General features: G+C 42.5%; 1 protein-coding gene across 1 annotated transcript in view; it reads right to left on the bottom strand.

The window, feature by feature from the left end:
* Positions 1-12967, bottom strand: part of LOC107293883 — a 95749-nt gene that overhangs the window by 28605 nt on the left and 54177 nt on the right. The window contains exons 9-12 of the mRNA XM_029285483.1: positions 11914-12961; positions 1532-2119; positions 356-1447; positions 93-273 (exon numbers count right to left, since the gene is read on the bottom strand). Of these exons, the coding sequence (XP_029141316.1) occupies positions 93-273; positions 356-1447; positions 1532-2119; positions 11914-12961 (2909 nt within the window). The remainder of the gene's footprint in view (positions 1-92; positions 274-355; positions 1448-1531; positions 2120-11913; positions 12962-12967) is intronic.

The following is a 12967-nucleotide window of genomic DNA, read 5'->3' as shown; positions in this document are numbered from 1 at the left end:
AAGGGAGGTATTTTGTGCGAAACAGTTTGCAATCAGGACATCTGAATGGTTACTCCCCTATGTGTAACCCTATATGATTTATAAGGCAAGATCTTCTACTAAAACCTTTCCCACAATCTGAACATTGATACGGTTCCTCTCCTGTGTGAGTCCTCCCGTGTATCACCAAACTGGAACTCCAACTGAAACTTTTCCCACAGTCTGGACACTGATATGGTTTCTCTCCCATGTGAATCCTCTGGTGTATTGCCAGGACAGAATTTTGAGAGAAACCTTTCCCACAATCAGGATACTCATGGTTTCTCTCCTGTGTGAGTTCTCTGGTGTTTCACCAGAGAGGAATCCCATTTGAAACTTTTCCCACAATCCAAACACTCATATGGTTTTTCTTCTGTGTGAGTAATTTGATGTTTCACTAAATTGGCCTTCTGACTGAAACTTTTCCCACAATCCGGACACTCATACGGTTTCACTCCTGTGTGACTCCTCTGGTGTATGATCAGGTTGGAATTATGACTGAAACCTTTTCCACAATTTGGACACTTATATGGTTTCTCTCCCGTGTGAGTCCTCTTGTGTGTCTCCAAATTGGACCTGCAACTGAAACTTTTCCCACATTCGAGACACTCATATGGTTTCTCTCCTGAGTGAGTCTTCTGGTGTTTCACCAGGTAGGAATTCTGACTGAAACTTTTGCCACAATCCAGACACTCATATGGTTTTTCTCTTATGTGGGTCCTCTGGTGTATCACCAGGTTGGAATTCTGACTGAAACATTTTCCACAATACAGACACTCATATGGTTTCTCTCCCGTGTGAATACTCTGATGGTTCACCAGCTTAGCATTCTGCTGGAAACTTTTCCCACAAATTGGACACTCATATGGTTTTTCTCCAGTGTGAGACCTCTGGTGTATCACCAAGTTGGAATTCTGCCTGAAACCTTTCCCACAATCTGGACACTCATATGGTTTCTCTCCCGTGTGAGTCCTCTGGTGTATCACCAAGTTGGAATTCTGCCTGAAACCTTTCCCACAATCTGGACACTGATATGGTTTCTCTCCTGTGTGAGTCCTCTGGTGTATCGCCAAAACAAAATTTTGAGAGAAACTTTTCCCACAATAACAACACTCATATGGTTTTTCTCCTGTGTGAGTCTTCTGATGTTTCACCAGGTATGAATTCTGACTGAAACGTTTCCCACAATCCAGACACTCATATGGTTTTTCTTTTATGTGGGTCCTCTGATGTATCACCAGGTTGGAATTCTGACTGAAACGTTTGCCACAATCTGGACACTCATATGGTTTCTCTCCTGTGTGAGTAATTTGATGTCTTACAAGATTGCCATTCTGACTGAAACTTTTCCCACAATCCGGACACTCATACAGTTTCACTCCTGTGTGACTCCTCTGGTGTATGATCAGGTTGGAATTATGACTGAAGCCTTTGCCACAATCAAGACATTCAAAGAGTTTCTCTCCCGTGTGAGTCCTCTTGTGTGTCTCCATATTGGAACTGCAACTGAAACGTTTCCCACATTCGAGACACTCGTATGGTTTTTTTCCTGTGTGAGTCTTCTGATGTCTCACCAGGTAGGAATTCTGACTGAAACTTTTCCCACAATCTGGACACTCATATGGTTTTTCTCCTGTGTGGGTCCTCTGGTGTATCATCAGGTTGGAATTCTTACTGAAACGTTTCCGACAATACAGACACTCATATGGTTTCTCTCCCGTGTGAATACTCTGATGGTTCACCAGGTTAGCATTCTGCTGGAAACTTTTCCCACAAATTGGACACTCATATGGTTTTTCTCCAGTGTGAGACCTCTGGTGTATCACCAAGTTGGAATTCTGCCTGAAACTTTTGCCACAATCTGGACACTGATATGGTTTCTCTCCCGTGTGAGTTCTCTGGTGTATCACCAGGGAAGAATCCCATTTGTAACTTTTCCCACAATCTGAACATTCATATGGTTTTTCTCCTCTGTGAGTTCTTTGGTGTCTCACTCGATTGGCATTCTGACTGAAACATTTCCCACAATCCGGACACTCATACGGTTTCACTCCTGTGTGACTCCTCTGGTGTATGATCAGGTTGGAATTATTACTGAAGCCTTTGCCACAATCAAGACATTCAAAGAGTTTCTCCTCAGTGTGAGTCATCTTATCTCTCACCAAATTGGAATTCCAGCTGAAACTTTTCCTACAATCAAGACACTCATATAGTTTTTCTCCTGTGTGACTTTGGTGTATCACCAGCTTGGAATTCCAAGTGAAACTTTTCCCAAAGTCTGAACACTCATGGTTTCTTTCCACTGTGAATCCTGTGTATCACCAGATTTGTGTGCAGGCTAAATCTTTTGTCGTATTGGAAGCAGTGGTAGAGCTTCTCTCCAGTACCGGTCCTTGCCGCTCTCCAAACATTCCTATGACTTTTCATAGGGTGGATCCTCTTGTGCATATTCAGCCGTGATCTGCAATTCGTATTTTTCCCACAATAGGCACTCTGTGGGGGTTTTCCAACACTGATATTCCTGGATTCTTGAAGAGGCCAAAAATATTTCTGATCTCTTAGTTTTATTTGGAGGTTCTTTGATTCAAGCTGTTCTTTCCTTCCTCAAAGGCTTTAATTAATACCTGCCCATTTTGGATATCCAAGGTATCTTTTCCTTCCCACTGACTTCAAGCTATTTCCCATTTTTTTCCTTTATTTGAAAACTGACCTCCTTGACTTCTCATGTAATGTATCCTTGAGTTCTATATACTTTATTTTTTCATCTCAAAACTCTGTTCTTGTTATTCTCTCCCTTGTTTCTCATCTGCTGAGGAAGGAGAAGAGTTTTTACACTTTCCAGAGGAAGTAGAAAAGATTTTGATTGATGGTATATTTTAAGGCTGCTTCTCATTCTCTGTTGTTCACATTGCTCTTCTTGGCATCCGCTTTCTCTGTAAGATTCATATTAATGGGTTAGTTTCATTATTGCTTTAAAAATGGCTGCAGAATATGTGAAAGCAGCAAAAAAACACCTTATATTACCATGAAAACATCAAAATTCTAGTTTAACCTCTAATATTAATTATGATTCATTTAGCATATAGAAGACTAGTTAGATTCATGTTCAAATATTGAGTCAATCATAAAATTCTATTTTTGGGGGGTTTGGGTAGATAACACATATCTATCTATCTATCTATCTATCTATCTATCTATCTATCTATCTATCTATCTATCTATCTATCTATCTATCTATCTATCTATCTATCTATCTATCTATCTTTATCTCTCTCACACACACTAACTCACTCTCCATTACTCTATATCTCTATCTCTATTACTCTATCTCTAATTTTATGATTGAGTCAATCTCTCATTTCTATGTCTGTCTGTCTGTCTATCTATATGGAGAGAGAGAGAGTAATTATTCTATCTATATTACTCTCTATCTCAGTGGTTCCCAACCTTTTCTATACCCCGCACCCCAGAATGCTTCTGATATATTCTTGCACCCCTTACAAATGTTTGAAATAATGAATTGTGCATGTACAGCATAATTTTGAAACTTCTAAAACTCTAGGGAGGTATATTGTCTCCATGTAGCAAAAATCAATCATGTAACTAAGTTCCTTATTAAAATAATCAATCCCATGGATTACTACCCTTTCTTCTCCTACATATGGGGACCAATGACACAACAATGAATCTGAAAACAATAAAAAGAGATTACGAACAGCTTGGGAAGAAAATTAAAGAATTAGGAGCATAAGTGGTGTTTTCATCTATGCTTCCAACAAAAGACCAACATCCAATGAGGGAGCAGAGTATTTTAGAAATGAATTACTAGCTTAAAACTAGCGTTGTCCACAGGACTTCAGCTTCCTAGACCATAGTTTGCATTTCTTACATGAAGGGCTACTGGCAAGGGATGGAGTAAACTTCACAAAAACTGGAAAGAATATATTTGGAAAATGACTGGCTCATCTTTTCAAAAGGGCTTTAAACTAAAATTGAGGGGGGGTACTTTTAGAACCTACTTTTATGTCAAAAGATAACCAATCACATAAGAAGGTAGGGAGTAAAGCGTAAAGAGAAAGAAGAAATAAAAAAAGAAAAACATAATGAAGTTGAGAGTGATGGAAAGGATGTAAATCCCAGTTACAAAATAGGAGATATAAGAAACATACCCAAGACCCATAAAGGACTGAAATGCCTATACACTAACACTCAAAAGTTTAGAAAACAAAAAAGGTGAACTTGAAGCATTAGTACACAAAGGCAGATATGACATTGTTGCCATTACTGAAACGTGGTGGGATGAAACTCATGACTGGAAAGATGGAAGGATACAAACTGTTCCAAAAGAAACAGACCAAACAAAAGAGGAGATGTTGTTGCATTATATAAAAAAGATCACTACATTTCTATAGAAATACACAAAACCAAGGATGAAAATCCATATGGGACAATATAAAAGGGAAAAAATTACATTGCTATAGGCCACCCAACCAAACAGAAGAAATAGATGAACTCTTTACTAATCAGTTAACAAATGTATGTAGGAAACATACCACAGTAGTAATGGGAAACTTTAACTTCCCTGATATTAACGAGTGGCAGGTGGTACGCAGCCCTGCCTAGCCAAGTGTAGTGGGGGAGGGAAAGAGCCAGTGCAGGCAAGGACTTACTGTGAGAGAGTCCTCTGGAGCTGCAGAGTGGCTGGGGCGAGGTAAAGGCCCCAGGCTCACTTATGGCTCACCCTCCTCCATAGAAAGGAGGAGGAGGGGAGCGGAGACAGGAGAGGCTATAAAAGGAGGCAGTTTGGGTGGGAGAGGGAGAGAGAAAAAAGCAGCAGCAGCTTTGGGAGGAGGTGGAGTCAACTCTAGCTGCACCGAAAAGGGGGAGGAGGAGGGTGGGGGAGAGGAGATCAAGCAGGCCGGCCATGGGCCGATCTACAACTGCTGTGACAGCCACCTGTGCTGGCAGCAGCAAACAGGCAAGAAATGCAGTGGGGGAGGGGTTGCCCTCCAAGAGGAATGAAAAAAGGCAGCAATGGCTGGAGGTGAGGCATGGAGGAGGGAGGGAGGGAGGGGGAGAGTGGAAGGATTCTTATGTGCTTTTGTGACTTTGAAGTTCTGGGATTTGTGCAATGTGGGCTTTGTGTTCTTAAGGAGTGTTTGGCAATTTCTATTTGGCTGATGGCTGGTGTTAGCTTCTATTGCTCTGCTATTGTTAGCTGTAAGTTTTGCTGCAAGGGATTTTGAAGTATTTTTCTCCTGAATGGATTTTGCCTGTAGCATTCCTTTACTTATGAATGGAGCCATTTGGGGAGGCTGCCTTAGCCAGCAGCCAATACTTACATTTTGTTTTCTTCCTTAAGTGCCGGCTGCACTGCTTAACTTTCCTTTCTAGCCAGTAGCTAATTCTTAAAGGGGAATGTGCCTTTTTAAGCTAGTTCACTCAGCAGTTTGTCTTTTCTGTCTCTGGAGGCTTTTCCTTGTTTGATGAATATATGGAAGAGAGAAAATATGGGGGGATTTTCAAATTCTTCCTTCAGAAGGAGGTGGGTATGAGAAAGAGGGAGGCAGGGAAGGAGGGAGGAAAGTCCCGCCTTAGTACTTGGCCACCAGCAGCCCTGTCATTGACTTTGCTTGTCAAAAGATTGCAAAAGAGGATCACATGACCCTGGGACACTGTGACCATCATAAATATTAATCAGTTGCCAAGCATCCAAATATAAATCACATGATCCTGGGCATGCTGCAATGGTCATACGTGTCAAAAATGGTCATAAGTCATTTCAGTGCAATTGCAACTTTGAGCAGGGTTTTTTTTTTTGGTCATCAAGTTTTTGACACTTTGCTAGGTGGTACTCGAATATTGCCATAGCCTAAAAGTGGTACAATTGGTGAAAAGGTTGAAAAGCCCTGGTCTACAATACAGTCATTTCAGCAGTTCCAAGAAGGCTCCACACCCATTTGCACTACCCAGGTGACCCTGAGGACCCTGAGGACACAGATAAATCTCCAAGTGGCCTCAATGACTCTCTAAAAGAATGCAAATGACCAGCTGTCTGCAAGGAATATAAATCCTTCCATTCCCCACCATCCAGTGAGAGCTGAAGAAGCTTCTTGGACAAGCAAAACATCTTTAAAAAAACAAGAAAGTCCTGTTGCCTTTTGAACAAGCACCTTTGGGACTACAGACCAATCAGCAAAACATCAATACCTGGGAAGATACTGGATAAAAATAATTAAAAATAGATCTGTGAATATCTAGAAATAAAGTTATAACTAGTAGCCAGCACAGGTTTGTTAAAAAAAGATCATGCCAAACCACTCTTATTTCATTCTTTGACAGAGTGACTAAATTAATAGACCAGCGAAATGTTGTGGACATAGCATACTTAGACTTCAGCAAGGCATTCAGCAAAGTAGACCACAACCTACTTCTTGGTAAACTAGAAAACTGTGGGAAAGCACAAGAATATCCTCAATGAAAACCTGTTTCACAGCACTCAGGACCTAAGACTGGGCTAATGATTCACTTTCCAACATTACACCGATCCTAAGCACACAGCCAAAACAACACAGGCGTGGCGTAGGAACAACTCTGTGAATCTCCCAGAGTGGCCCAGCCAGAGCTCTGACTTGAACCCTACTGAATATCTCTGGAGGGACCTGGCAATGGCTGTCTACTGATGGTCGCCTAAGCTTGAAAGAATTTGCAAGGAAGAATGGCAGAAAATCCCCAAGTGTGTAAAGCTTGCCATGCCCTATCCCTAAAAAACTTGACTGTAATTGCTGCCAAAGGTGCTTCAACAAAATACTGAATGAAAGGTCCGAATATTTATGTCATATGATATTTCAGTTTTTAAATAAATTTACAGACATTTCTAAAATTCTGTTTTCACTGAGTCATCATGGGGGTACTGACTGTAGATTAATGAAAAAAAAAATGAATTTCAACAACTAGAATCAAGGTGCAGCATAACAAATTTGACAAAAGTGAAAACTTTCTGAGTGCACTGCATTTGTGTGCCTATTGACACAGAAATCCACACCTATGAATTCATTTATACAAAGAATTATGTGTATTTCAGTGTGCAAAATGCCTCAGAGGTGCATTTTGCCCATTAAACTCCTCGCTTGTCAAGAATAGAATGTGTCAATAAAATCACAACGAATGAAGTGTTACGTAAAGGCTGAGGGAGATGGGCTGTTACAAAATATGAAATAGAAATAAATATTTTTTAGAAAAAAATCTCCCAAATCTCCCAGCAGAAAATCACAGGCAGCCGTTTTAAATCGTGCAGCCACAGAGGAATAAAATTTAGGGAGGGAAGGAACGTGCAGCAGCAGCCGATATCTTTCAGCCTCGTCCCTTTGCTGTTTCCACACAGTGGAGGAAACCAAACAGCCCGACTTGCTCCCGGCTTCTCCTCCGACCTGCCCTCCACTCACCTCCCAGGAGCCGCTTCCACCCTCGAAACAGGGGAAGAGGCTCCGCCGACGCCATCTTTCTCCCGTGGCTGAGCCGGAAAAGGAAGTTCCTTTGTCTTCCGCCTCCTCTCCTCCACATCCTCTCTAGTAATACAATACTCTATCGTTTCAATTCGTTCCAGCTCAGCCTTTCTCCCTCCGCTACGAAATTAGCACTAACGATGCCGCTACTGTATTCTCTGCTTTCTAGGCACGCGTGTTCCCGAGTTGTAGAGCGCCATCTAGCGACATAAGGCTGAAAATCACGCTCGTCCTATCTCTACCCTCAAGCGTTGGCAAGATGTTTTCATTGATTCCGGGCTTATCTACTATCAAGTCGTATTCCTCTCCCACCGAACGCATCGATAGGTTTTTTTTTCCCCTGAGGATCTCTCCCAAACCTTTTCTTTCAGGTCTCCCAAGAGTGCAGTCATTGTCCCTCTTGCTGCAACGAAACCAAAGGAAAGTATAAATCATGTAAGGGGAAATGATGGACAACAGCCAACGAGAAAGGGCATTTTCCTTTGAGGCTGGTGACCATGGTTCCAGGCAGTTTTTCATTTTCTTGGGGGGTGCAAGATAACTCCTCGAAACCTGTCTCGGCAAATGATTGAAGCTGTAAGAGTGAAGCTTCCCCCTACTTAGCTTCATAAGATGAGCAGGTGCTGCGCCCTAAAACTTCCTGAAGTATTCCTGTGTGCGTCCATATATAGTTGTCAGCTTCATCCTATTCAGGGGTCTTCAAACTTGGCCCTTTTATGACTTGTGGACTTCAACTCCCAGAATTCCTCAGCCAGGCGTGCTGGGAGTTGAAGTCCTCAAGTCATAAAAGGGCCAAGTTTGAAGACCCCTGATCCTATTAATAGAAGAATGAAACACGGGAGCCACCGGGAAGCGCCCACTGGCATTGCCTCTGAACCCCATCTAGATTACAGTATTTGTGGAATTCTGGGAGTTGAAGTCCACATGCCTTAAAATTGTCAAGGTTGAGAAACACTGAGATAGGAGGTAGATATGATCATCCTGTCTGTATTATTGGGGAGTTTAAATCTTGCTAGGCGGCGGAATTGCTCGGGGCAGCCCTCCCAATTCCCAGCCTTCCTACCTTTCAGCCTTATTATTCCCAAGCAGCTCGAGCAAAAACACTTGGAGGAAACCAGTTTGCAGAAAGCTGGTCCAAACATTTCTGCCTTTTTTTGCAGGAGTGGTTTTAGGGGAGATCGAAATCTCTCTAAATCCTACAATTTTATGAATCTCCTTGTGGCTCTAGTGAAGGATGGTGGTGGCGGCCTTATGCTTTGAGGCTGCTTTTCTTCACCTGGAACTGGAGCTTTAGTCAAGATGGAGGAAATTATGAACTGTTCTAAAAATCAGTCAATTTGGGCACAAAACCTTCAAGCCTCTGCCAGAATCCTGAAGATGAAGAATAATTCCGCCATTCAATGACCCAGAGCATACTTCCATATCAATAAAACAATGGCCTCACTAGAGGAAGATTTAAGTCTTGGAATGGCCCAGCTAGAGGCGGGACTTGAATCCAATTGAAAATCTTGGGGTGACCCTCACAACCTGAAAGATTTGGAGCAATTTGCTAGGAAGAATGGGCAAAGATTCCCAAGGCAAGAATGTGCCAGGCTCCTATCTCAAAAGCCTGCATGCTGTGATAAAATCAAAAAGAGCTTCAGGAAAGAATTAATTTAAGGGTGCGCATCTTTATGAAACCATGTTATTGTAAGTTTATTATTGTTATTTTCCCTCATAAAATATGTTTTTCAATTGAACTGTACAACTTTTAAGTTATATTAAAGGTGAAAAAATTCTGAGGTGATTTGTCTTGGTCTGATTTACTTACATCCCAAAAACCTGGCATTTTACAAGAAGTGTGGAGATGTTCTCTATGCCCTGTATATCTGGGGATAAGATGATATACTGTAGATGCAAATAGAAATATACATGCCTACGAATGTAAATATGTAAAATATCCATGTGTATTTTAGCCTGAAAAAATGTCCCAAAATCGTTATTGTCAAACCTTCTGAGGTAATTTTAGAGATGTGGGGGCTTTAACTGATGAAATGATACCTAAAGTCTCTGCAAGATTGAAGCACCAGTTTTGCCCGTGGTGGAAGCCCTCAGCTCCAAATAAGGGCAGAAAATAATATCGACAATCCCTCTGGTGACATTTCCATTCAATGTAGGTGTTGGTCATCACCTTTAAAAGCAATTTATTTTAGCAATAGCTATTAGACTTATATACCACACTTCAGAGCTTTAAAGCACTCTCGGTTTACAGTGTCAGCATATGGCCCCCCAATAATGGTCACGTGATCAAAATTCAGATGCTTGGCAAGAGGGGAGATTTGGACATGGGTCACTCATGCCTTTGTCACCACCTATTTGGATCACTACACTGGGCCACCCAGAACCTTCAACTGCTCCAGAATGCAGCAGCACAGACACCAACGAAGGCCCCTAGGTTGGCCATTTAAAATCTCTGTGGTGTGAGATGCAATGGATTCATTTCTTTAAGGTGCAATTCAACATGCTGGTCATCACCTTTAAAGCTACTTCTTTATTATAGCAATAGCACTTACAATCATGTACCACCCCAAAGTGTTTTATAGCCCTCTTGGTTTACAGAGTCACCATATTGTTCCCAACAATCTGGGTTCTCATTTTACTGAACTCAGAAGGATGGAAGGCTGAGTCAACCGTGAACCCCTTCAGGATTGAATTCCAGGCTACAGGCAGAGTCAGCTGGCAATACTGCCTTCTAACCACTGAAACACCAGGGCACCTGTCATTATTGCCCCATCTTTATTATTTTTGTATCTATCTGTTCTACCAGGTCAGATAGGGTGGGCACGCTCCTAGCCCCCTTTTTTAAATATTGCCATTGAATAGGAGCTGGGAAGTGAGCCTTTTCCGTTGCAGACCCTGCCCTATGAGACACTCTTCCCCCTGAAGTATGGAAGGCCTTTATCCTCCTAGTCTTCCGTAAACCAAAGCAGATCTAGCTTTTCCCCTAAGCCGGTGATGGCCAACCTTTTAGAGACCAAGTGCCCAAAAACCGCCCCCGCCTCCCCACCCACCCCCGCTCTGCACCCCGCCCACCTGCATGGCCACCCACCGCCTCCACAGCCCACCACAGCAGATTGTCCAGGTAGCCCAGCAGCACCATGGTGGCCATGCCCTCCACCCATGCCCCACAGCATCATCTGTGACAGGGTGCAAGGGCAGAGTCTTGTCCCTGCTGCCTGGCTGCCATGCCCTTGGCTGTGCTGCTCTGCACGGACTGCCCTCGGGGGCAAGTCTCCTCCAGGGACCTGCTGGTGAGGAGGGGGCCATGGGGGGAGGCAGGGCTGGGGCAACGGTGCATGTGCCCAAAGAGAGGGCTCTGAGTGCCACCTCTAGCACGCGTGCCATAGGTTCGCCACCACTGCCCTAAGCATTGGGATAAGAAGAGGCGCCTGCACATCAGAAGCTTGAATTGGAACCAGGTTTTTCTTTAATGCATTTGGGTTTAATATGTTTTTTAAGTTATTGATTGGGACCCAGCCAGTTTGTTGATATGGGTGGTTACACAAATATTTTAAATAAATTGGAGGAAAAAGAAATGAATCCGAAAATGTGGCCCCGCTGAGGCTGCCCATGTGCAACTCGCTTGAGGCACCGAAGGTCTATGCCTTTCTTTAATTTTCAAATTTATAGGCCGCTAATCCTGAGGTTAACTTCTCCAATTTAACTCCTTGCAAGGAGAAAGTTCTCCAGTTTGGACCAAGAATGTCATGAGGCATGAATGTAGTTAGTAAGACCAGGAGGCCTGGTTAACGTGAACAAAATTCGAACAAAAGCAAGAATTACCTTTTTCGGATGCCCAGACATCAAAATTCAATCAACCATGCTAGAAGTGGCCTGTATTTGCAGCTTAAGTACATGTTAAATGTGGAGGCTTTGCATTTCGCTGTTTGCAAGATAGTCGGTTTATTGCTTTCTGTATTAAGGTTTTATTGCTGTAAACCATGTGGAATCACCTTGAGCTGGACTGCCATATATATTTAATAAATAAAAATGCATAAAAATATATCTTTTTATATCCCGCTTTATTATATATACAAGTACTTCAAGTCAGCAAACATACCTAATAGAGAGCCAAGCTCCTTTTCTTTGGCTCAGCACAGCAATTCCCCTCAACTCCGTGAAAGGAAATGACTGCACTGGGCAAGAGAAAGGAAGCTCAGATCTCCTCCCTCATTTTTGATACTAAGACATGTTTGATTAAAAAGAATAAGGCAAAAAATTAAATGCTTAGTTTCTCAGCTCGGCTTTCAATGAGTGACGAGAAATGAAGTTCAAGATACTTCTACAGAGATCAAATTTCACCTCATGTGGAATTTCTTGTGTTTGATAAGGGAGGAATTCCGTGTGAAACACTTTCCGCAATCTGGGCATTTGAATGGTTTCTCCCCTGTGTGTAACCTTACATGATTGATAAGGCTAGACCTACTACTGAAATCTTTCCCACAATCCGGACATTCATACGGCTTCTCTCCTGTGTGAGTCCTCTGGTGTATCACAAGGCATGAATTTCGAATGAAACTTTTCCCACAAAACATACACTCATATGGTTTTTCTCCTGTGTGAGTCCTCTGGTGTTTCACCAGGTAGGAATTCTGACTGAAATTTTCCCCACAATCTGAACACTGATATGGTTTTTCTCCTGTGTGAGTTCTCTGGTGTATCATCAGGTTAGAATTCTGACTGAAACTTTTCCCACAATCCAGACAGTCATATGGTTTTTCTCCTATGTGGGTCCTCTGGTGTATCACCAGATTGCCATTCTGACTGAAACGTTTGCCACAATCTGGACACTCATATGGTTTTTCTCCTGTGTGGGTCCTCTGGTGCATCACCAGATTGCCATACTGACTGAAACTTTTCCCACAATCCGGACACTCATACAGTTTCACTCCTGTGTGAGTCTTCTGATGTCTCACCAGGTAGGAATTCTGACTGAAACTTTTGCCACAATCTGGACACTCATATGGTTTTTCTCCTGTGTGGGTCCTCTGGTGTATCACCAGGTTGGAATTCTTACTGAAACGTTTCCCACAATACAGACACTCATATGGTTTCTCTCCCGTGTGAATACTCTGATGGTTCACCAGGTTAGCATTCTGCTGGAAACATTTCCCACAAATTGGACACTCATATGGTTTTTCTCCAGTGTGAGACCTCTGGTGTATCACCAAGTTGGAATTCTGCCTAAAACTTTTGCCACAATCTGGACACTGATATGGTTTCTCTCCCGTGTGAGTTCTCTGGTGTATCACCAGGGAAGAATCCCATTTGTAACTTTTTCCACAATCTGAACATTGATATGGTTTTTCTCCTCTGTGAGTTCTTTGGTGTCTCACTCGATTGGCATTCTGACTGAAACATTTCCCACAATCTGGACACTCATACGGTTTCACTCCTGTGTGACT

This window comes from Protobothrops mucrosquamatus, unplaced genomic scaffold (assembly GCF_001527695.2).
Source record: "Protobothrops mucrosquamatus isolate PMUCROS unplaced genomic scaffold, P.Mucros_1.0 scaffold1758, whole genome shotgun sequence".
In the NCBI taxonomy this organism is placed as follows: Eukaryota; Metazoa; Chordata; class Lepidosauria; order Squamata; family Viperidae; genus Protobothrops; species Protobothrops mucrosquamatus.
The sequence above is the reverse complement of the archived record's forward strand: the minus strand, read 5'-3'. Positions and strand labels throughout refer to the sequence as shown.